Source organism: Mobula birostris, chromosome 19, assembly GCF_030028105.1.
Source record: "Mobula birostris isolate sMobBir1 chromosome 19, sMobBir1.hap1, whole genome shotgun sequence".
Lineage (NCBI taxonomy): Eukaryota > Metazoa > Chordata > Chondrichthyes > Myliobatiformes > Myliobatidae > Mobula > Mobula birostris.
Genome location: NC_092388.1, coordinates 563,557 through 588,266, shown reverse-complemented (window position 1 = coordinate 588,266; position 24,710 = coordinate 563,557). Strand labels below are relative to the sequence as shown.

Here is a 24,710-nt window from a genome sequence, read left to right as displayed (position 1 = left end):
TTTCCAGTAATACCATGGACTTGTTAAGCAGCCTTGTGTAGCACCTTGTCAAAGGCCTTCTGAAAATCCAATTGATTCTCCAGCATCGATGTATTCTCCTTTTGTCTAATCACAAACAAGAGAAAATCTGTAGATGCTGGAAATTCAAGCAACGTACACAAAGGTGCTGGAGGAACTTGGCAGGCTGGGAAGCATCTATGGAAAAGAGTACAGTTGAAGTTTCAGGACCTCCTACTGGATCCCACCACTAAATACGTCTCTTCTCTTCCCCCCCCCCCCACCCCACACTTCCTGCTTTCCGTAGGGATTGCTCTCTACACGACTCCCTTCTCCATTCGTCTCTCCCCACTGCTGTGCCTCCTGGCATTTATCCTTGCAAGTGGAACAAGCACTTCACCTGCCTCTACACCTCCTCCCTCACCACCATTCAGGGCCCCAACCAGTCCTTCCAGGTGAGGCGACACTTCACCTGTGAGTCTCTTGGGGTCATATATTGTGTTTGGTGTTCCCTGCGTGGCTTCTTGTATATTGGTGAGACCCGATATAGATTGGGAGACCTCTTCACCAAGCATGTACACTCCGTCCGCCAGAGAAAACAGGATCTCCCAGTGGCCACCCATTTTAATTCCACTTCCCATTCCCATATGTCCATCCATCGCCTCCACGGTTGTGATGAGGCCATACTTAGGTTGGAGGAATAGCACCTTGTATTCTGTTTGGGTAGCCTCCAACCTGATGGCATGAACATCGGTTTCTCAAACTTCCAGTAATGCCTCCATCCCCCTCCCCCCCACCAATCCCATCCCCTTTGCCCCCCTCATGTTACTTCATTGCCCGCCCATCACCTTCCTCTGGTGCTTCTCCCCCGCCAACCCCCCCCCCACCTTTTTTCTTTCTTCCGTGGCCTGTCTCTTTCAACAATCAACGTCCCAGCTCTTTGCTTCATCCCTCCCCCTCCAAGTTTCACCTATCGTCTGGTGTTTTCTTTCCCCTCCCCCACCTTTCAAATCTACTCCTCAGCTTTCTTTCTGCAGTCCTGCCGAAACGTTTTGGCCTGAAATGTTGACCGTACTTTTTTTCCATAGATGCTGCCTGTCCCGTTGAGCTGCTCCAGCATTTTGTGTGTGTTGCTCTTTTTGTCTACCCTGCATGTTACTATTTCAAAGAATTCCAACAGATTTGTCAGACAAGATTTTTCCTTGAGGAAACCATACTGACTGTGGCCTACTTTATCATATGGCTTCCAAATACCCTGAAACCACATCATCTTATGGAAAGTTTTGTTTGACAATGAATTTCAATAAAAAATAAATTACAAAAAAAAAGAGGTCAGACTAACTGGCCTATAATTTCCTTTCTTCTGCCTCTCTTCTTTCTTAGAGTGAAGTGACATTTGTAATTTTCCAGTTCTCTGGTTTTCCAGTTTCTTTCACAGTGAAGACTGATGCAAAATACTTATTTAGTTCACCTGCCATTTCCTTGTCTCCCCCCCACCCCCATTACTACCTCCCCAGCATCGTTTTCCAGTGGTCCAATATCCACTTCTGCCTCTCTTTTACATTTTATGTATGTGAAGCTACTCTTGGTATCCTCTTTAATATTATTAGCTATTACAGTATTATGTCTAACAGAGCTGCCATTTAAAGTACGTTCTAATTACTCTCTTTTTCTTTTAATGCAGATGCTTCCTGAGACCTCCATATGCAGTTATGCTTCAAGTTTAAACTGCAAGAGTACTCTGGTTTCGAAGTTGTACACAGTCATTAGTGAATCACGCAATGAGGTAAGTGTTCTGTTCTAATTCTTCCGTTTTCTAGGCTACATGCTCTGCATTTCCCTTTTAATTTCATTTGTGACTTCATTCTATCTCTGTTAAGCCAAACCTTTGTAAATCTAGGCATTCTTGCTCACTCGTCTATTTTGCCTTGAACTTTGGCATTGGTCTCTGAAACATCTTGTGGCTTTTTTATATTCACAGTAAAACCACTATGTAAATGCAGGACTCCGTCACCCCCACAGAGCCCATCTGCTTTGACTTCTGCAATGTTTGTACCTCTACTATTTTCTCAGTGAACAGGGTATAAAACACAAACGTACCTGGTTGTGTGGCACCTTTCTGTGGTGCAGAATCTGTCTACTCACTACCTTTGTTGCATGAGTCCTGAGCTGCCTCCCTCTGCATATTTTGGCTTCTGCTGCAGACCCAACAATGCATCATCCTCTTATTAGCACCACTTGCAGGGCATTCCAGACTCCGCATAAACCGACATCTCTCTAAACTTTCCTCCACTCACCTTAATAGCAGGTCCTCTGGTATTGGTCATTGCCACCATGGGGATGTTCAATAATGAGGCAACCAGAACTAAAAATGCTACTCTAAAGTATGGTCTAGCCAGAGGTTTAGAGCTGCAACCTGCTTTGGCTCCAAATGACTCTAAATTTTGGGACCAGTCGCCCACATTGGACTTGTACTAAATTTGGCATAATCACATCAACCACAATATAGTCGTCATTAAGTTTTGCATTGGGAAAAATTCAGTCGAATTGGCAGCACTTGTGGGCTGTTCATAATCCTTGGACTGTATTGGTTGTTGACACAAAACCAATTTTACTGTATGTTTTATATGTGACAAATAGAAAGCATACAATATAGAGTACTGTGCTCAGTTCTGGTCACCTCACTACAGGAAGGAACTGGAAACTATAGAAAGGGTGCAGAGAAGATTTACAAGGATGTTGCCTGGATTGGGGAGCATGACTTATGAGAATAGGTTGGGTGAACTCAGCCTTTTCTCCTTGGAGCGGTGGAGGATGAGAAGTGACCTGATAGAGGTGTGTAAGATGATAAGAGGCATTGATCATGTGGATAATCAGAGGCTTTTTCCCAGGGCTGAAATAGCTAACACAAGAGGGCATGGGTTTAAGGTGCTTGGAAGTAGGTACAGAGGAGATGTCAGGAGTAAGTTTTTTACGCAGGGAGTGGTGAGTGTGTGGAATGGGCTGCTGGCAATGGTGGTTGAGGTGGATACGATAGGGTCTTTTAAGAGACTCCTGGATAGATACATGGAGTTTAGGAAAATAGAGGGCTATAGGTAACCCTAGGTAATTTCCAAAGTAAGTACATGTTCGACATGGTATTGTGGGCTGAAGGGCTTGTATTGGGCTGGAGATTTTCTATGTTTCTAAAGCTAGTCTCTAATTTGAATTACCGTTGCCTTCCTGTTAGCTTGAGCCAGTCTGTCCATTCTCCTCTGATCTCTCTCATTAACAAGGCATTTTCACTCACAGAACCCATGTTCATTGGTTGTTTTGTTTGTTTTTATTTTTTGCACCATTCTGTGTAAACTCTAGAGACTGCTGTGTGAGAAAATCCCAGGAGATTAGCAGTTTCCGAGGTACTAAAATCACTCCATCTGGCACCAAAAATCATTTCATGGTCATAGTCACTTTTCTTCATATTTCTCCTCCATTTGGTCTGAACAATAATTGATCTTCCTGACCATGGTTGCATGCTTTTATGCATTGAGTTACTGCCACATGATTGGCTGATTGAAATATTTGTATTAATGTACAGGTGTACGTAATAAAGTGGCCACTGAGTGTATAAATACAAACCACAGTAGCTGGAAGTAATAATTGGCTTCCCATTCCACCCAAAATCTAAGAATATTTTTGGTACAAGTTGTACTATAGAAATCACAACAGGCTTTGAAAGTTCATTGTGTTTTATAATATGTTCTTAAGCAACCAGACATCGTACAACTTAGTGCATTTTAACAGTGGCACCATATAAAAATTTGTAAATATCTCCTTTAACATAAGACTACAACAAGTAATATTTTTCTTAATGATGTATTTGGCCAGGCATTCTTGTAGTTTTTATTTTAACATTACTGTTGCCATGATGTTGATTTTACTCTATTTTCTTCATCTTAAATACAAAATTAAATAGATATTTTCCAGAAACTTTTCTATATTTTAATGTTTGACTTTTACTTTCAGTTGTTGGAGCCAGTTTGCCACCAGTTGTTTGAATTTTATCGCAGCGGAGAGTTTGAACTCAAGAGATTCACTTTACAGTTTCTTCCTGAACTAATATGGAGCTACCTTTCAGTTGTATTGGCACGGGACATGCACAGTAGTGGCTGCATTGAGGCTCTTCTCCTGGGCATCTACAACTTGGTATGTAATGGTAAAAGGTGCACAACTTGGTACGTAATGGTAAAAAGTACACATAATGCATTTCAATAACCAACTTCAGATTGAGAGCTCAGAATAGTGTGCAGTATTGTTTAGCCATTTCTATGATTGCCATTGCATTCATAACTTTTAATGTATAGCATGGTCACTACACTGAAAAATACTGACTTTGAAATGTATTTTCAATTGCTCAGCGTTCAACATAGTCATGTGAAAGATCTACTTAATCAATCATAACTTTTTTGGTAAAATGTATAAGTTCTACCGGTTGACCAGAACTTGATTGGATAGGGAATCTTATAATTTGATCGTTTGGACTTTTTTCGGTACCCACTGGTCAGTTTTAATTTTGCACTATATGGTGCAGGATGTTATGTCCATTCTGAGATCTTGGTGAAGCATGACATCACAGGGCATCTCTTTCATGAGTTGTAGGTATTGTTCTGTTTATATCCAAGACTGAAAACAAAATCATAATTGATATTAAAATTTCGGATAATTGACTACTTTAAGGAATGAGGCTCCAAAGTTTAGGTTTTCCATTTTCTATGGCAGAGGGGTTGAATTGCTGTCATCATGAATCATAGCATTAAAAGGGTATTTATGCACTTCATTACAGTGGGGAGTTTAGTGATCCTTTTAATGTTCAAACACAATGCTCATGAAACTGATGGAGAAGTGAATGATAAGGTGCCGTTTTTTACTTAAGCTATAAGTGGAGTGGTACAAAATGGAAGAACTTGTGGCAGTTTGTAATTCATGGGTTGTCTCCATGAGATGGTAAACATTTCTGACCTTGTTTGCTGCCTGGGCTGCTGAGTTCCTCCAGCAATTTGTGTGTGTTGCTCGGATTTCTAGACACTGTGGATTTTCTCTTGTTTATACATCAGTTATTGTTTTAGCTTTGGAACTCAGCTATTGGTTTGAACTAAGCACAAAGATTAAATTAAAATAGTTTCGTTACACTTGTATTTGTATTGTTATCTCTATCAAAGTCTCAAGTTTCTGATTGTTTTCCAGGAGATTGTGGATAAGGATGGATGTAGCAAAGTGTGGTCTTTTACTGTGCCATCCCTATCAAAACCATCGGTGTACCATGAGGTAAGAGGCAAAAGGGACAGGTTACACCTGAAACTGTGGGGGAACTAGGGTTGTTAGAGCTGTTGGGGAGGGTTTAAACTAATTTTGCAGGGGGATGGTAATTGGAGTGAAGGGACTCAGGATTGAACAGATGGTTAAAAAAAAGCAAAGATAGCATTCAGTCAGACTGTCAGGAAGGGCAGGCAGATGATAGGACAAAACTGCAGCCAGCAGGGTGAGAAACAGTGCATTAGGGATGCAGAATCAAAAAGGGTAGCAATTTCAGTACTCAAAGTGTTATATCTCAGTACACGGAGTATAAGAAATAAGGTGGATGATCTTGTTGCACTATTACAGATTGTCAGGTGTGAGGTTGTGGCCATCACTGAATTGTGGCAGAAGGATGGTTATAGCTGGGAGCTGAATGCCCAAGGTTACACACTGTATTGGAGGGATAGGATAGTTGGCAGAGAGGGTGGCGTGGCTCTACTGGTAAAGAACGGCATCAAATCATTAAGAAGATGTTGAATACACATGTGTTGACTTAAGAAACTGTAAGAGTAAAAGGAACACTCACAGCACGCTGGAGGAACTCAGCAGGTCAGGCAGCATCAGTGGAAATGATGAGTTGACGTTTCGGGCTGGAACGCTTCGTCAGAGTGAATTTGTTGAATGCCTACAAGATGACTTTTTAGAGCAGTTTGTCCTGACGAAGGGTTCCGGCCCGAAACGGGTCGACTTATCGTTTCCACTGATGCTGCCCGACCTGCTGAGTTCCTCCAGCGTGCTGTGAGTGTGATCCCAGCATCTGCAGATTATTTTGTGTTTAAGAGAAAAAGGACCCTGCTGGCAGTTATATACAGGCCTCCAAACAGTAGCTGGGATGTGGACTACAGATTACAATGGGAAATAGAAAAGGTATGTCAAAAGGGCAATGTTATGATAGTCATTGGAGATTTTAACATGCGGGTAGATTGGGAGAAATCAAGCTGGTAATAGATCTCAAGAGAGTGAATTTGTTGAATGCCTTTGAGATGGCTTTTTAGAGCAGTTTGTCGTTGAGCCTACTAGGGGATCAGTTATACTGGATTGGGTGTTATGTAATGAACCAGAGACAATTAGGGAGCTTAAGGTAAAAGAACCCTTAGGAGACAGTGATCACAATATGATTGAGTTCAACTTGAAATTTGATAGGGGGAAAGTAAAGTCTGATGTAGCAATACTTCAGTGGAGTAAGGGAAATTACAGTGGTATGAGAGAGGAGTTGGCCAAAGTAAATTGGAGGGAGATGCTGGCGGGTATGACAGCAGAGCAGAAGTGCCTTGAGTTTCTGGGAAAAATGGATGTATTCCAAAAACATAGAAATGCTCAAATGGCAAAGTTACTATTTACTGTGGCTGACAAGGGAAGCCAGAGCTAACAGAAAAACAACTATGGCAAATAGTAAACAGTCAATGATTCGGGCTGTGACCCATCGTCAGGACTGGATAAAAAGATGAGAATTCCCAGTAAGAATGAGTCGGAGGGGAGGAGGAAGAAGTACTACACCCCTCCCCTGGTTTCACCTATCACCCACCGCCTTGTTCTTCTTTCTCCCCTCCCCCCCCCCCACCCCACCTTCTTACTGTGACTTCTCATCTTCTTTTCTAGTCCTGATGTAGAGTCGTGGCCCAAAATGATGACTGTTTACTCTTTTCTATAGATGCTGTCCGGCCTGCTGAGTTCCTCCAGCATTTTGTGCGTGTTGCTTTGATTTCCAGCATCTGCAAATTTTCTCGTGTTTGCACTTATTCAATATTTCTCTCATCTTAAATACCTTTGATCATGTAGCAGTACAGTTAATTGCCCTGTGCTATTCATTGACCCTTGTGAAGTCAATAATGTAATCTTTATAATCCTTTATGCTAATCACTAGTATTGAGATCTGAGATCCTCTTAGCAGCACTGAATTGTCTCCTCTTTTCCATGGTACTATATTGTGACAGTCTGCATTACATTAAGGACATTGCCATGCAAAACAATTATTTTTGAAAATCTACATTAGATTTTATAATTTGATATACTTTGTTAATTAACCTTGCTGCTTCAGCCTTCTAGTTTTGGTTCTATGGCACTTACAGAAGGCGCTTTATCTCGGCATGGCTTGACCAGAGTGGTACATACTGGACCTCATTGTCAAAGGGAAACGTTTACAGCGCAAAACAGGTAGCCTATTAAACATTTATAAAATTAATAGTAAGAACTGAAATTAATACATTAATTTAAAATATTTAATTAAATATTGCTTCTGAACTTTAATTCAAATCTGACAAGTATTTACTCTTGAAAATCCAAGTTTTGAAGATGGGAAAACATGACTCACATAAGCTAAATTAATGTGTAGCTATCCAGGAGTTTTTATTAGTTTCTGAGATCTGGATTGCTCAAAAACAAACATTAAATTCCTGTCCTGTTTGTTGAAAGTGCTGACAAAGTTGGCATATGTGGGGGGAGATTCCAGCATTGAAAGCCATCACTTTTGCAAGATCAATGTACTGTATATCCTCCAGCCTGATGGAATGTGACTTGGAGAAAAACTTGTAGGAAATGGTGTGTGCTGCCCTTGGGGTATAGAGTCTGGGAGGAATTGCCAAAGAAGTCTTGGTGAATTGAAGCAACCAGGATATGGAAATGATGTAATAAATGCTATAGATCAGGGATTCCGAACTTTTTTATGCTATGGACCAATACCATTTGGCAAAGGGTCTGCTATGGATAGTGGTTGAGGTTTTAAACAAGTGGGCGACTAGGTTATGCAGATGTTGTGGGGGTTATGAGGTCAGCCAGTTGCCATGAGGTACTTGAGTTGTGTGGCTGCTATTTGAGTCAGTGTTTGCATGTTTTATTATCATTTTAAGTTTCTGGTCAGTGGTGACTCCAGGATGTTGATGGTAGGGGGTTTGGTGGTAAGAGAATGAATATCTAGGGAGGTATTTAAGCTCTCTTTGATGTCACATTCGTCAAGTACTCCTGATAGCAAAAGGAATTGACTGTCGGCACAACATTGTGGGCCGAAGGGCCTGTAATGTGCTGTAGATTTTTATGTTTCTGTGAATTACTTTAGTGTCAGCTTTCAACTGAGCTTTTTCAAGCTATAAGAAAGCCTGAATTTGTGTTTCTAGTGGAACCTAACCCTGGCATTTTTTGAACAATTATGAGTGAATAACTAGCATTGAATGACACAGCAAATGTCACCATCCATTAATTTGCTGAATATTGAGAATATCCTGAAGCATGGTAGTTAATCTGCGTTTTCATTGTTCTTCATTTTTAAAGGTAATGCAGCTTGGACAATTTCCCCATATTGTTACAGATTTCAGTATTGTATCTGGAAGAGCTTGACTACGTATATAATTTATTCCGGAACACAAAACTGTGCACTATAGCTGACAAGTTAATGGTTTTGCACTGTATCTTATGCACTTGGCTAAAGCCTGACTTTTGTGATATTGGAGTCCTAGGGCGGAGGCTGAAATGGATTATCCAGTTGACATCTTCATCTGGAAGTGACTTCAGCCTAACAATTTCATTACTGAGAATGGAGATGTTCATAGACCGTTTTTTTCCCATCTGCTATTGTTCACAACCATTCACAACTGGTTGTGGCAACACCAAACAATTTTAATCCATTTCTTATGGGATTATTTAACTCTGTTATTGACCATATAATCCTGTGTTGAACTTTGAGGTTGGAACCTCATTTTTAGAGATGCCTAATGCTGCTACTTGTATGTTATTGTGCATTTTAAAACAGATTTGGTCCTCAACTTACACAATGAGGAATTTGCTGATTCAAAAGGTTATAGATTGTGGTAGAATACATTTACGTAGTTCCAGCTGCCCAAAATGCTTCATCGATGCCCAGTTATTAACAAATAAATTGTTAATAAATCTTATTTGAAGTGGTAGTGTGTCACATGTCGCCTTAGAGGAATGGGTGGTGGTGGTGTTAGTGTACAGAGTGAATTTTGTTTCTAAATTTTGTTGTTAATCCATGTGTGGAGCCAAAACAGATGGGGGAGATCTTAAATAATTTTAAAAAAATTCTGTATTTACTCTGGAGACGGACGCAAAGTCTATAGAAATGAGGCAAAGCAGCACCAACTTCATGCACCCTATACAGATTACAGAAGAGATGTTTACAGTCCTGAGGCATGTTAGGGTGGATAAATCTCCAGGGTCTGAAAAGATTTTCCCTCAGACCCTGCAGGAGGCAAGTGCAGAAATTGCTGGGGCCCTAGCAGAGATATTTATATCATCCTTAGCGACAGGAGAGATATCAGAGGATTGGAGTTTAGCCTATGTTGTTTCACTGTTTAAGAAAGGCTCGAAACGTAAACCAGGATATTAGAGGACGGTGAGTCTGACATCAGTTGTGGGAAAGTTATTGGAGGGTTTTCTAATGGACCAGATATATATATCTGATTAAAGATAGTTAGCAAGGTAGATCATGTCTAACTAATCTTAAAGAGTTTTTGAGGAAGTTACCAGGAAAGTGATGAAGTCAAGGCAGTGGATGTTGTCTACCTGAAGTTTAGCAAAACATTTGACAAGGTTCTACATGGGAGGTTGTGGGAGGTTGGTCGAGAAGGCTCAGTCGCTTGGCATTCAAGATGAGGTAGTAAACTGGAATAGACGTTGGCTTTGTGGGAGAAGCCAGAGAGAGGAAGTAGATCGTTGCCTCTCTGACTGGAGGCCTGTGACTAGTGGAGTGTTGCGGTGATCGGTGCTGGGTCTTTTGTTGTTTGTCATCTATATCAACGATCTGGATGATAGTGTGGTTAACTGGATCAGCAAATTTGCAGATGACACAAGATTGGGGGATAGTGGACAGTGAGGAAGGCTATCGTGGCTGGTAGAGGGATCGGGATCAGCTGAAAAAATGGCAGATGGAATTTAATGTAGACAAGTGTGAGTTGTTGCACTTCGGTAGGACCAATCAGGGTAGGTTTTACACAGTGAATGACTGGGAACTGAGGAGTGCTCTGGAACAAAGGGATCTGGGAATATCTGTCCATAATTCGTTGAAAGTGGCATCATAGGCGGAGAGGGTCGTAAACAAAGCTTTTGGCACAATGGCCTTCATAAATCAAAGTATTGAGTACAGGAGATGGGATGTTTTGTGGAAGTTGTATGAAATGTGTGAGGCCTAATTTGGAGTATTGTGTACAGCTTTGGTCATTACCTGCAGGAAGTATGTAAATAAGATTAAAAGATTGTCGAGAAAATTTACAAGAATGTTGCTGGGTCTGGAGGACCTGAGTTATAAGGAAAGATTGAATATGCTAGGACTTTATTCCCTGGAACGTAGAAGATTGAGAGGAAATTTTAAGAGGTATACAAAATTGAGGGGTATAGATATGGTAAATGCAAGCAGGCTTTTTCCTCTGAGGTTGGGTGGGACTACAACCAAAGGTCATAGGTTAGGGGTGAAAGGTGAGAGAGCTTAAGGGGCTCATTAGGGGAAACTTCTTCACTCAGGGTCACGAGAGTATGGAATGAACAACCAGCACAGGTGGTGCATTGATCTCTAGAATTTCAGATGAGTCAGTAGTATTGAAGTGGGCATTTTTGATGATGGACCCACCCAAAATAAGTTCTGTACCCTTGCTACCCTCAGTGCTGCTTCCAAATGTTCAACACTATGTTTTCTATGTTTCTATGGGGCTATGGGTAAGCCTAGTAATTTCTAAGGTAGGGACATGTTCAGCGCAACTTTGTGGGCTGAAGGCCCTGTAATGTGCTGTAGGTTTTCTATGTTTCTACTAAGGGTACTGATTTGTCAGCAAGATAATTAGTCAGGGGATTTAATTCCCATCTGCTGCAGTAGAATTTGAACTTGTAATTTCAGGTTATTTATTCAGGCTTCTGTGTCATTTGTCCTTTATCAAAAACAACTAATGTTACCATTCCCATTTATGAATAAACCTGTTAGCAAGTTAAATCAACTAATTGCTGTCTACAATCTTTTTCTGATCATAAAAATAAGGAAGATTTAAAGTATTATTTGAAATTAAAATCTGTGGAATAATGCCATATTTAATGTTTGGCTAAATTGCTCATAGATGAACCATATTAATGAGACCTGGTATCACACATAGAGAATTGAAAGTGTCTGACTGAGGTCAGTGTCAAAATGGTCTAGATTTTATTCCAGCTTATCACTGTCCGAAAATAACAGTTGGAAACTGAATTATTTTGGTTGTGCAGGAACTAAATCGATACATGAAATGGTGGTTGGGTTTGGTTTTCATAGCACTGTTTGGTCCCAGTTATGTTAATAAAAGACGATGAAAGGTAATAGTTTATAGAGATGATATCTCAATTATAATCAGTTAAAATCAATCATGATGGCTTCATTGTTCATAATATTTGGTGGAATGCTACAGGTTAAATTGTTTAGTTAATTTCTACAAATTTCAAACCCTATACATTATCGAACAATGTTTAATCTTATGCTTTAAGATGCTGTTAACTGTGTTTCTCTGCTGTTTAGGTTTGAAGTATTGACGTACCTGTTGCTCTGTTACAATGCAGCTTTAATCTACATGCCTTCTCCTTCTCTACAGTCTCTGTGCCATATGTGTTCTAGGTGAGAATCTTTTTCTTTAGTTGCACTTCAGGATTAAGGATTATGTATTTCCACTCCAATTCTTGGGTTGTAAGATGCTGATGAAGCCAGTGTGGGACTCATGTACTCTGGGTGGAGCAGAAGATGCTTGATGGGGAAGCTAGATGCTTCTTATTTTTATACACATCATCAGGCTTCTGAAATGTGTTATTTTGGGTTCCCTCACTGCAAGTGCTTATCAGGAAGTCAGAAGATTTTCAAAGCAAATTTGAGAATATATAGCACTGTAGAAAGGAGATTCTTTGAGAAGCTTGATAATTTTTTTTAATGACACTTATTTCAAGGTACAGTGAAAAAGTTTGTTTACCATGCATTCATATAGATTATTTCATTACATTAGTGCATTGAGCTTTAGAACATCAGTGATGCAGTCTATTCCTGACGCCTTGTTTTTGGGTGGCATGTGCCTTTTTCAACTTGGTTTATGATGACCGTGGGATGGAGCTGAGGGCAGTTGTTAGACAACAGATTCATGAACTGAAGAACCCTTTAAAACTCTCCTATGTTCTTGGCTGCCAGTTTGTTGGGCTCATTTTGTCATTGTGTTTTTAGTAATTGAATTGCCAGTGTGCTATTTTGCACTGAATGGAGCAGGACTTAATTTTGTTGTCCTGCGTAATGGCAATAAAACTCTAACAGCTCTAATAACTTTTACACCAACTTTGACTGGAATAGGAAATTTGTACATCCTGACATAAAGAGGATAGTACAAAAAACATTTGTCTTCAGAACCAGCACTGTCACTCTCCTATTTTTCTGAAGAGCAGCAGTAGGTTCAGACAGTATTTTTCCTGACAAGTACACTTTGATCTCTATCAACACTCTTGACTGTTTTACATTCAAATTCATTATTTTAATTATTCTTAATTTGGGCGCCACAGTAGCATTGCAGTTAGCACAATGCTGTTACAGCTCGGGTTGGGGCATAGGAGTTTGAAGTTCAATCCTGGCATCTCTGTATGTCTTCCCCATGGAATGCGTAGGTTTTATAATTGTGATCTGGTTTCCTTCCACGGTCCAAAGTCATACCAGGTAGGTTAACTGGTCATTGTAAATTGTCTTGTGATTAAATTGGAGTTAAATTGGGGTTGCTGGCTGGTGCAGTTTGAAGGGCTGGAAGGGCTTATCTGTGCTTTATTTTTAAATTAAATAAATTAGCTACCATTGCTGCTTTGAAAGAGATGCATGCATTCCCTGATCAGCACTGAGATCACCTTTCTATTAACAATTAGCACCAATCTGTAGGGCTGTGATTAGGTACTTTTAGGTACTTATTCAGGTGCTTAAATTGAAATAGATTACTGCCTGCACTACCTAAAAGTGAGTAAATTCAAGAAACTTTGTCAATTTCAGGGTTTTTTTTAAATGAGTGGAAACACAGTAGGAAACTGGTCTGTTGAATCAGTGCCAGTTTCCATCAATCCCGTTCCCTCTATTTTCTCTGTAGCTCTGCAATGTGGAATTAGTCATATAGCATTGAAACAGGTCCTTTTGCGCTCCGTGTCCATGCCAAGTACCCCTTTACACTAACCACACTTACCAGCACCAGTCTGTGCTCTTCTATGCCATGGTGATTTCAATACAAGTGTTCATTTCGATACAATTTTGTTGTTGTTGAGTACCTGCCTTCATTATCTTCTTAGGGAAAGTGTTCCAGATTGCAGCTGCACTCTGGCTGAGAAATTTCCTCAGATTCCCTCAGCCTCTTGCTCTTTCAACTAAAATCTATACCTTTGGGTTTTGGGCATCTTGTAGAGAAGAGTTCTGTGCCCTCATAATTTTGTAAACGTCTGTCGGGATCTCCCCCCCCCCCCCCCCCGCCACGCACCACCCCTCCAAAGAAAATAAAACAATCTCACCACATAATGGAAATGTTCTGGAATGTCCTGATAAGTCTTTACTTCACCCCAGGCGGCAACCTGGACTACACGCAATGTTCCAGCTCTGGCCTAACTAAAGATTTAAGTTACACTATGACCTCCCTGCAGTTATATTCTTTGCCCCAGCTAATGAAGGTCAGCATCCTATATATGCCTCTTCACCACCTGATATTCCCTCTCACATGACTATCATGTTCCCATTGATTCCAATGTCAATTACATCTATCACTGTAGCTGCTTAAACTACCAGCATGTTTTTAGGATGAAGGAGAAAGCCAGAGCACTCAAGGGAAAAGTAGTTCCTCCACACCTGGAATTTAATGTCGAGGATGATTGGGGATCGCTGGAGCCTTGATTCAGCATTCTTCTACCAATAAGCTTAGATCCATGTCCTCTGCTTAAGACCCTCAATTAGTGAAATAGACTTTTTCTCTTTGGGAAAAGTAAAATATGCCACATACTGCAGATATAAATAAATATAATATACGGGAAGTAGTCACCATCAGGTCAGGAACATTGTAGAGAGAGCCGTTCACTGGGAGTTACAAAACAAATTAAGATGAGAATGCAAGAGGACAAAAAAAGATTACTGTCAGAATAGAAGGCAGGGTGTTCTGCACAAGGACTCCAAAGGCCTTTTGCATCTGAGAATTTTGTATTTTCTCCCCATTACAGAATAGTCTGCGTATTTATTTTTTCTACCAGAGTGCATGACCGTGCATTTTCCAACATTGTATTTCATTTGCCACTTTCTTGCCCATTCTCCTAATCTGTCTAAGTCCTTCTGCAGCCTTTTTGCTTCCTTAACACTACCTGCACCTCCACCAATCTTTGCTGCAAACTTGGCAACAAAGCCATCTATTCCATCATTAAATCATTGATATACAGCATAAAAAGAAGCGGTCCCAAAACTGACCCCTGTGGAACTCCACTAGTCACTGGCAGCCAACCAGAAAAGGATCCTTTTATTCCCACTTGCTGCCAATGCTCCAACCATGCCAGTAACTTTCCTGTAATACCATGGGCTCATAACTTGGTAAGCAGCCTCTTGTGTGCCACCTTGTCAAAGGCCTTCTGAAAATTCAAATATTACAACATCCACTGCATCCCCTTTATTTATCCAACTTGGAACCTCCTCAAAGAATTCCAACAGGTTCATCAGGTGAGATTTACCCAAAGAAAACCATGCTAACTTTGTCCTATCTTGTCCTGTGTCATCAAGTACTCCATAAACCTCATCCTTTGCGATCCTAAAGGATTCAACATCTTCCAACCCTATGTCACATTTTTTTACTGATTTGATGCCATTATTTACCAGCAGAGCCACGCCACCCCCTCTACCTATCTCCCTATCCCTCCAATACAATGTGTAACTTCTGACATTCAGCTCCCAACTACAACCATCCACAATCAGTCACAATTTGGTGATGGTCACATCATACCTGACAATCTGTAAAAGTGCAGTAAGATCATCCACCTTATTTCTTATGCTCTGTGCATTGAGATATAACACTTTGAGTACTGTATTTGCTACTCTTTTTGATCCTGCAACCCTAATGCACTGTTATTCACCCTGCTGGCTGCAATTTTGTCCTATCATCTGCCGGCCTTCCGTAACGGATTGACTGCATACTATCTTTGCTCTTTTACCATCCATCCTATCCTGAGTCCCTTCACTCCAGTTCCCATCCCACTGCCAAATTAGTTTAAACTCTCCCCAGTAGCATGAACAAACCCGCCCATGAGAATAACTGTGTATCAAAATGTCGGGCAGGAAGGCATAGTCGGTGATGTGGCTCTGTGGGTAAGAGATGGAATTACATCTTTAGAAAGGGGTGACATAGGTCAGCGGTCCCCAACCACCGGGCCACGGACTGGTACCGGGCTGCAAAGCATGTGCTACCGGGCCGCGAGGAAACGATATGAGTCAGCTGCACCTTTTCTCATTCCCTGTCACGCACTGTTGAACTTGAACACAGGGTTGCCAACTGTCCTGTATTTGCCGGGACATCCTGTATATTGGGCTAAATTGGTTTGTCCCATACAGGACCGCCCTTGTCCCATATTTCCCCCGCTAAGGTAGAGCGTTCCTATGAAACCTTTCGTGCCGAAATGGTGTAAAGCGAAGAAGCAATTACCATTAATTTATATGGGAAAAATTTTTAAGCGTTTCCAGACCCAAAAAAATAACCTACCAAATCATACCAAATAACACACAAAACCTAAAGTAACAGTAACACATTGTAAAAGCAGGAATGATATGATAAATACACAGCCCATATAAAGTAGAAATAATGTATATACAGTGTACTCGGGAAGATTAAGCCAAAGCCGATTTGTGGAAAAAGAAAATCGGCATGTACACACGTGCACATCACGCATGTGCACACAAGTGCCCGCACAAGGCTTCATGGTCATGGTAGTCTTTCTCGGGGTAAACACAAGTGTCCCGTATTTGACTGCTACTCTTGTCCCTTATTTGGGAGTGAGAAAGTTGGCAACACTAACTGTGAAAGACATGTTGAGGTGAGTTTAACCCTACTTGAACCCCCCCCCCGGTTGGCCGGTCCGCAAGAATATTGTCAATATTAAACCGGTCTGCAGTGCAAAATAAGGTTGGGGACCCCTGACATAGGGTCAGAGAATGTTGAATCTTTGTGGGTGGAGTTAAGAAACTGCAAGGGTGTAAAAACCATTATGGGAATTATATATAGGCCTCCAAAGTAGCCAAGATGTGGGGTTGAGAATGCAAAGGGAGCTGGAAAGGGCATGCAATAAAGGTAATGTCACAATTGTAATGGGGGACTTCAATATACAAGGGAATTGGGGAAAATCAGGTTGGTGTTAGATTGCAAGAGAGTGTATTTGTTCAATGCCTATGAGATAGCTTTTTAGAGCAGCTTGTACTCGAGCCTACTCGGGGAAAGGCTATCTTAGATTGGGTGTTGTGTAATAACCCAGATCTTACTAAGGAGCTTAACGTTAAGGAATCCTTAGGAGGCAGTGATCATAATATGATTGAATTCATACTGCAATTTGAGAGGGAGAAGCATAAGTCACATGTATCAGTATTGTAGTGGAATAAAGGGAATTACAGAGGCATGCGAGAGGAGCTTGCCCAGGTAGATTGGAGAGGGATACTGGTAGGTGTGAAGGCAGAGCAGAGGTGGCTGAAGTTTCTGGGAATAGTTCACAAGGTGCAAAATAGATATGTCCCACAGAAGACACATCAAAGTTGCTGGTGAGCGCAGCAGGCCAGGCAGCACCTGACGAAGGGTCTCGGCCCGAAACGTCGACTGTACCTCTTCCTAGAGATGCTGCCTGGCCTGCTGCGTTCACCAGCAACTTTGATGTGTGTTGCTTGAATTTCCAGCATCTGCAGAATTCCTCGTGTCCCACAGAATAAGTTGTTTTCAAATGGCAAGGCTGGGCAACCGTGACTGACAAGGCATAAAGGCCAAGGAAAGGTCATATAATGTAGCAAAAGTGAGTGGGAAGTTGGATGGAACATAGAATAGCGCAGCTCAGTACAGGCCCTTCGGCCCACATTGTGCCGACCCTCAAACCCTGCCTCCCATACAACCCCCTACCTTAAATTCCTCCATATACCTGTCAACTAGTTTCTTAAATTTCACTGGTGTATCTGCCTCCACCACTAACTCAGGCAGTGTATTTCCACACACCAACCACTCTCTGAGTAAAAAACCTTCCTCTAATATCCCCCTTGAACTTCCCACCCCTTACACTTCCCACCCCTTACCTTAAAGCCATGTCCCCTTGTATTGAGCAGTGGTGCCCTGGGGAAGAGACGCTGGCTATCCACTCTAAATATTCCTCTTCATATCTTGTATACCTCTATCATGTCTCCACTCATCCTCCTTCTCTCCAAAGAGTAGCTCCCTTAATCTCTGATCATAATGCATACTCTCTAAACCAGGCAGCATCCTGGTAAATCTCCTCTGTACCCTTTCCAATGCTTCCACATCCTTCCTATAGTGAGGCGAGCAGAACAGGACACAGTACTCCAAGTGTGGCCTAACCAGAGTTTTATAGAGCTGCATCATTATCTCGCGACTCTTAAACTCTATCCCTCAACTTATGAAAGCTAACACCCCATAAGCTTTCTTAACTACCCTATCTACCTGTGAGGCAACTTTCAGGGATCTGTGGACATGTACTCCCAGATCCCTCTGCTCCTCCACACTACCAGGTATCCTGCCATTTACTTTGTACTCTGCCTTGGAGTTTGTCCTTCCAAAGTGTACTACCTCACACTTCTCCGGGTTGAACTCCATCTGCCACTTCTCAGCCCACTTCTGCAACCTATCAATGTCTCTCTGCAATCTTCGACAAATCCTCTACACTATCTACAACACCACCAACCTTTGTGGTGTCTGCAAACTTGCCAACCCACCCTTCTACCCCCACGTCCAGGTCGTAAATAAAAATCACGAAAAGTAGAGGTCCCAGAACCGATCCTTGTGGGACACCACTAGTCACAACCCTCCAATCCAAATGACCTCTACCACGACCCTCTGCAGGGAAGCCAATTCAGAATCCACCTGGCCAAACTTCCCTGGATCCCATGCCCTCTGACTTTCTGAATAAGCCTACTGTGTGGAACCTTGTCAAATGCCTTACTAAAATCCATATAGATCACATCCACTGCACTACCCTCATCTATGTGCCTGGTCACCTCCTCAGAGAACTCTATCAGGCTTGTGAGATCATGATCTGCCCTTCACAAAGCCATGCTGACTGTCCCTGATCAGACCATGATTCTCTAAATGCCCATAGATCCTATCTCTAAGAATCTTTTCCAGCGGCTTTCCCACCACAGACGTAAGGCTCACTGGTCTATAATTACCCGGACTATCCCTACTACCTTTTTTGAACAAGGGGACAACATTCGCCTCCTTCCAATCCTCCGGTACCATTCCCGTAGACAACGAGGACATAAAGACCCTAGCCAGAGGCTCAGCAATCTCTTCCCTCGCCTTGTGGAGCAGCCTGGGGAGTATTTTGTCGGACCGCGGGGACTTATCCATCCTAATGTATTTTAATAACTCCAACACCTCCTCTCCCTTAATATCAACATGCTCCAGAACATCAGCCTCACTCATATTGTCCTCACTGTCATCAAGTTCCCTCTCATTGGTGAATACTGAAGAGAAGTATTCATTGAGGACCTCACTCACTTCCAGGCACATCTTCCCACCTTTATCTGTAATTGGTCCTACCTTCACTCCTGTCATCCTTTTGTTCTACACATAATTGAAGAATGCCTTGGGGTTTTCCTTTACCCTACTCGCCAAGGCGCCGTTCTTGCTTCTCTTCTCAGCCCCTTCTTATGCTCCTTTCTTGCTACCCTATATTCCTCAATAGACCCATCTGATCCTTGCTTCCTAAACCTCTTCCACCTGACTAGATTTTCCACCTCACTTGTCACCCATGGTTCCTTCACCCTACCGTTCTTTATCTTCCTCACTGGGACAAATTTATCCCTAACATCCTGCAAGAGATCTCTAAACATCGTCCACATGTCCATAGTACATTTCCCTGCAAAAACATCATCCTGATTCACACCCGCAAGTTCTAACCTTATAGCCTCATAATTTGCCCTTCCCCAATTAAACATTTTCCTGTCTTCTCTGATTCTATCCTTTTCCATGAAAATGCTGAAGGCCAGGGAGTGGTGGTCCCCCAGATGCTGAAAGATCTGTGACCTGACCTGGTTCGTTACCTAATACTAGATATAGTATGGCATTCCCTCTAGTCGGCCCGTCAACATACTATGACAGGAATCCGTCCTGGACACACTTAACAAACTCTGCCCTGTCCAAACCCTTGGAACTAATCAGGTGCCAATCAATATTAGGGAAGTTAAAGTCACCCATGATAACAACCCTGTTATTTTTGCACCTTTCCAAAATCTGCCTCCCAATCTGCTCCTCGGTGTCTCTGCTGCTACCAGGGGGCCTATAGAATACCCCCAATAGAGTAACTGCTCCCTTCCCATTCCTGACTTCCACCCATACTGACTCAAAAGAGGATCCTGCTACATTACCCACCCTTTCTGTAGCATAATAGTATCCCTGACCAGTAATGCCACTCCTCCTCCCCTTCCCCTGCTCTTTATCCCTTTTAAAGCACTGAAATCTAGGAATATTGAGAATCCATTCCTACCCTGGTGCCAGCCAAGTCTCTGTAATGGCCACTACATCATAATTCCATGTATGTATCCAAGCTGGCAGTTCATCACCTTTGTTCCTGATGCTTCTTGCATTGAGGTACACACATTTCAGCCCTTCTGCCTTCTTACCTTTACACCCTTTATTCTGCTTCTCTTTCCTCAAAGCCTCTCTATATGTTAGAGCTGGCTTTACTCCATGCACTTCTTTCACTGCTCTATCGCTCCAGATCCCATCCCCCTTGCAAATTAGTTTAAACCCTCCCGAACCATGCTAGCAAACCTACCTGCAAGGATATTGCTCCCCCTCGAATTCAGGTGCAACCCATCCAATCTGTACAGGTCCCACCTTCCCCAGAAGAGATCCCAGTGATCCAAAAATCTAAAACCCTGCCCCCTGTACCAACTTCTCAGCCATGCATTCAACTGCCATCTCCTCTAATTCTTACCATCACTATCACGCAGCACTGGCAGCAATCCTGAGAATGCCACCCTTGAGGTCCTGTTCTTCAGCCTTCTGCCTAGTTCCCGAAACTCTCACTTCAGGACCTCATCCCTCTTCCTGCCCATGTCGTTGGTGCCAACATTTATCATGACTCCTGGTTGTTTTCCTATCTCGTCCCAGGATGTCGTGCACCCGGTCAGAGACCCTGGCACCAGGGAGACAACAAACCATGCGAGTGTCCTTCTCACGTCCACAAAATCTCCTGTCTGCTCCCCTGACTATTGAGTCTCCAATGATTGGGAAGCTTTTAAATTCCAACAAAGGACAACTAAAATAGCTATAAGAAGGGAAAAGATGAAATATGAGGGCAAACTGACCAATAATATAAAGCAGGATACTAAAAGTTTTTTTTAGTTAAAGGGAGGTGAGAGTTGATATTAGACCTCTGCAAAATGATGCTGGGAAGGTGATGATGGAGGATAAAGAAATGGCAGATGAACTTAAGTACTTAGCTTTAGTCTTTACTGTAGATGCCACTTGTATGCCAAAGGTCCGTGAGTGTCAGGGAGCAGGAGTGAGTGCCATTGCTATTACAAAGGAAAACTGCCAGGCAAATTGAAAGGCCTTAAGGTGGATAAATCACCTGGTTCAGATGGACTAGATTCCAGAGTCCTGAAAGAGGTTGCTGAAGAGATAACAATTGCTTTGGTTGTGATCTTTCAAGAATCATTTGATTCTGGCATGGTCCCGAAGGACTGGAAAATTGCAAATGGCACTCCACTCTTTAAGAAGGGAGGAAAACAAAAGAGTGGTTAGCCTAACCCTAGTCGTTGTGAAAGTGTTGGAGTCCATTCTTAAGGATGAGGTTTCGGAGTACTTGGAGACTAATGATTAAATAAGTCAAAGTCCACATGGTTTCTGTAAAGGGAAATCTTGCCTGACAGATCTGTTGGAATCCTTTGGAAAAAGTCACAAGTGGGATGGACAAAGGAGAGGCAGAGAATGTCATTTCCTTAGATATTCAGAAGGCATTTGATAAGGTGCTTCACATGAGGCTGCTTAACAAGAAAAAATTTATGGTGTTACAGGAAAGCTACTGGCATGGATAGAGGAATGGCTGACAGGTAGGGGGCAGCGAGTGGGAATAAAGGGGGCCTTTTCTGGTTGTCTACCAGTGACTAGTGGTGTTCCTTGGGGGTCAGTATTGGGACTGTTACTTTTCACATTGTTTGTCAATGATTTAGATACTGGAATTGCTGTTTTTGTGGTGGAGTTTGCAGATGATACGAAGATAGGTGGAGGGGTAGATAGTGCTGAGGAATCAATGTGATTGCAGCAGAACTTAGACAAATTGGAAGAATGGGCAAAAATGTGGCAGGTGGAATACAGTGTTGGGAAATACGCATTTTTGCATATGCATAATGCATTTTGGTAAAAGGAATAACAGTGCAGACTGTTATCTAAATGGGGAGAAAATTCAAACATCAGAGGTGCAAAGGAACTTGGGAATCCTCATGCAAGATTTCAAGAAGGTTGAGTCTGTGGTAAAAAAGGAAAATGGCAATTTTGGATTTATTTCAAGGGGAATCGAATATTAAACAAAAAGATAACGCTGAAACTTTATTGGAAAGAGTCCAGAGGAGGTTCATGAGGATGATTTCGGAAATGAAGGGGTTATCATATGATGAGTGTTTGGCAGCTGAAACTGAAATTCTGCCTCCTGCACCAGCTTCTCAGCCATGCATTTATCTGCCAGATCATCCTGTTTCTACCCTCACTGGCATGTGGCACAGTAGCAATCCATAAATTATTACAATGGAGGTCCTGCTTATCAGCTTTCTGCCGAGCTCTCTAAATTCTCTTTTCACAACCTCTTTGCTTTTCCTTCCTATACCATTGGTACCAATATGTACCAAGACATCTAGCTGCTTTCCCTCCCATTCAAATGCTGTGGACACAATCCGAGATGTCCCTGACCCTGACACCTGGGAGGCAACAAACCATCTGGGTGTCTCGTTCACATCCAGAGGACCTGCTGTCTGTTCCACTGACTGTTGGGTCCCTATCACTACTGCTGCTGCCTTCTCCCTCTTTCTCTTCTGCACCATGGACCCATGCTGAATGCCAGTAACCCAGTCTCCATGGCATTCCCCTGGGAGGTCATCCCCCACAACAGTATCCAAAAGGGTACGCTTATTATTGAGGGGAATTGCCACAGGGGTGTTCTGTGTCCACTGCCTATTTACCTTCCCACTCCTTCTCCTGACAGTCACCCAGCTACCAGCCCCCTGCATCTTAGGAGTGACCACTTCCTCGTAACTCCAATCAGTGATCTCCTCACTCTCCTGTACGAGCCAAAGGTCATCCAGCTGCTGCTCTAGATCCCTATCACATTCTTTTTCTTTTTCAATATTTTTTTGATATTATATAAATTGCATGAATACAAATACTAAATTCATAAGGATACAAGTAAATAATATGAATTACATTACATTTAAATCACAGCAATATGATCACAGTATCCCATATTCCAAATCAATCATGCAGAAAAAAAGATTTGAATTATGAAGTGAAATAAAATAAAATGATTGTATTTTATTAAGAAAAACTACCCCTACTACCAAAATGAGCCGGTTGGTTTAAAAAAAAAGAAGAAAAAGGAAGGATACCTTACCATATGATATTATAATAATAATGGCTCAGATCCATACTTTAATAACAGTTCAGAGATTGTGAAAATAATTCAGAAAGGGTCCCCATAACATTAGAAAATCATGTTTAGAATCAGAAATCGAACAATAAATCTTCTCTAGGTCAAGACACAACATAACATCGATAGCCAATCACGTTCTTCAAGGAGCTGCAGCTGGATGCAGTTCACACCGAAGTAGTTCCCAGGGAAGGACTCTCTCAGGACTCCATCATGTGGCATGAAGAACGCACAAAGGCCATTTAAGATTCACTAAGTCCTCCTGACACAGTAAGACAAAAGGGAAACTTAACAGAAACTTACCTAGATAACTTATCCAGAGCCAACACATCTTCTGAGCCGAAGGTTCCTTTGAGCCAAAGCCAATGAAACCGAATGCCCGTGAAGCTTTTCCTTTAAATGAGCACCGCTGTCCTGCAAGAAAGGTCCTCGCTGTGCGCTGCTCTCACCGCTGGTTGGGCTGCCAAAGTGACCATATTATCATTTGAAAATACCACAGGATGGTGGAGAAAATGCGATTATCTTACGTTCTTGGATTCTTTGTGTTTGGAAAGCTGTTATGTGCCTAGTTGGAAGTTGAGGTTGCAGTATTGTGAGCAGGTTTGGCCCCTTAGCTTAGAAAGGATGTGCTGAAATAGAAAGGGTTCAAAGGAATCATTTCAGTGAACCTCCAGGATTGAATGGCTTGTCATGAACAGCGTTTGATGGCTCTGGGCCTGAATTTACTAGAATTCAGAAGAATGATGGGTGACCTCATTGAAACCTATCAAATGGTGAAAGGTCTTGATAGAGTGAATGTGGAGAGGATGTTTCTTATGGTAGGAGAGTCTAGGACCAGAGGACACTGCCTCAGGATAGAAGGGTGTCCCTTTAGAACAGAGATGAGGAATTTCTTCAGCCAGAGAATGGTGAATCTGTGGAATTCTTTGCCACACGCTTCTGTGGAGGCTGACTCTTTATGTATATTTAAGGTAGAGGTTGATAGATTTTTGTTTGGTCAGGGCATGAAGGTATACAGGGAGAAGGCAGGAGATTGGGGTAGAGAAGAAAATTGGATGAGCCATGATAAAATGGCGGAGCAGATGCAATGGGTCAAATGGCCTAATTCTGCTCCGATATCTTCTGGTCTTATGGAGATTCTTCCAATGATACTTAGTCATAGTCATACTTTATTGATCCCGGGGGAAATTGGTTTTCGTTACAGTTGCACCATAAATAATAAACAGTAATAGAAATAGTAATAGTAATACTACTATTAGTAAATAGTAATAGTCATGGAAATAATAAATAGTAATAGAAAAATAGTAATAAATTGTTAAATAGTAATATGTAATTTATGCCAGTAAATTATGAAATAAGTCCAGGACCAGCCTATTGGCTCAGGGTCTCTGTCCCTCCAAGGGAGGAGTTGTAAAGTTTGATGGCCACAGACAGGAATGACTTTCTATGACGCTCTATGCTGCATCTCGGAGGAATAAATCTCTGGCTGAATGTACTCCTGTGCCCACCCAGTACATTATGTAGTGGATGTGAGA

The 24,710-nt window shown here is 42.0% G+C and overlaps 1 protein-coding gene across 5 annotated transcripts in view; it reads left to right on the top strand.

Annotated features, from left to right (window-relative positions):
* Positions 1-24,710, top strand: part of hycc1 (hyccin PI4KA lipid kinase complex subunit 1) — a 118,198-nt gene that overhangs the window by 31,689 nt on the left and 61,799 nt on the right. For 4 of the 5 annotated variants that reach the window (XM_072283089.1, XM_072283088.1, XM_072283087.1 and 1 more), the window contains 5 exons: positions 1,682-1,783; positions 4,003-4,182; positions 5,221-5,301; positions 7,370-7,485; positions 11,816-11,911. In XM_072283089.1, the coding sequence (XP_072139190.1) occupies positions 1,682-1,783; positions 4,003-4,182; positions 5,221-5,301; positions 7,370-7,485; positions 11,816-11,911 (575 nt within the window). Of the gene's footprint in view, positions 1-1,681; positions 1,784-4,002; positions 4,212-5,220; positions 5,302-7,369; positions 7,486-11,815; positions 11,912-24,710 lie in introns of those variants that run through there. The other variant, XM_072283092.1, reaches the window with a different exon arrangement.